Below are 676 nucleotides of genomic sequence, written 5' to 3'. Positions count from 1 at the left end.
AAATGGGATCAGAGGGTAGTCCAGGGACATTATCAGTGGTAAGGGGTTATATAAATGGGGTTGGAGGGGAGTCCAAGGACATTATTAGGATAAGGAGTTATATAAATGGGATCAGAGGGGAGACCAGGGACATTAGACAAAGGTAGGATATAATATAAAAAGAGTAGGAGGTGAGTCCAGACCCATTGTTAGGGACAAGGAATAATATAATTGAGATCAGAGAGGGGATATTATCAGGGGGTAAGGTTGTCCAGTGTAACCCTAAAGCAGGATGGAATAATTTTATGCCTTCTTTGTACACGTTTTAGAGCGCGACCACTGACGGTGTCATCACAGAGATCCACAGGAAGATTGATATAGACATTGCTTCTCTAAAAACCCTCATGGAGTCCCATAAGCTGGACACCATCCGCTATCTAGCTGGTAAGAGGTTTGGCCTTCCCTGATCAGTTCGTTCTGTTTTATGCTTTGTTGTCTCTAGTAAAAAAAAACTCATTTTCTAAAGAATTGGTCAAGATTGTATTTATGTGTGTAAAGAAAAATGGCAAAATCTGTGTTGGGTCTGGAAAAGTGTTTTGTATTTGGAGTCCTATAAAATAGAGAGCCAACTAATTTCGGGGCCCCAAGGCTTCGTTCATCAGGGGTTGGTGAAGCGGCATTTTCTAACAGTATAACA

At 41.3% G+C, this 676-nt stretch overlaps 1 protein-coding gene across 1 annotated transcript in view; it reads left to right on the top strand.

Annotated features, from left to right (window-relative positions):
- The window catches only part of CCDC90B (coiled-coil domain containing 90B), a 21,898-nt gene that overhangs the window by 18,700 nt on the left and 2,522 nt on the right, over nt 1–676 (top strand). The window contains exon 8 of the mRNA XM_072401592.1: nt 309–423. Coding sequence (XP_072257693.1) covers nt 309–423 — 115 coding nt within the window. The remainder of the gene's footprint in view (nt 1–308; nt 424–676) is intronic.

This window comes from Pyxicephalus adspersus, chromosome 1, assembly GCF_032062135.1.
Source record: "Pyxicephalus adspersus chromosome 1, UCB_Pads_2.0, whole genome shotgun sequence".
Taxonomy (NCBI): Eukaryota; Metazoa; Chordata; class Amphibia; order Anura; family Pyxicephalidae; genus Pyxicephalus; species Pyxicephalus adspersus.
The sequence above is the reverse complement of the archived record's forward strand: the minus strand, read 5'-3'. Positions and strand labels throughout refer to the sequence as shown.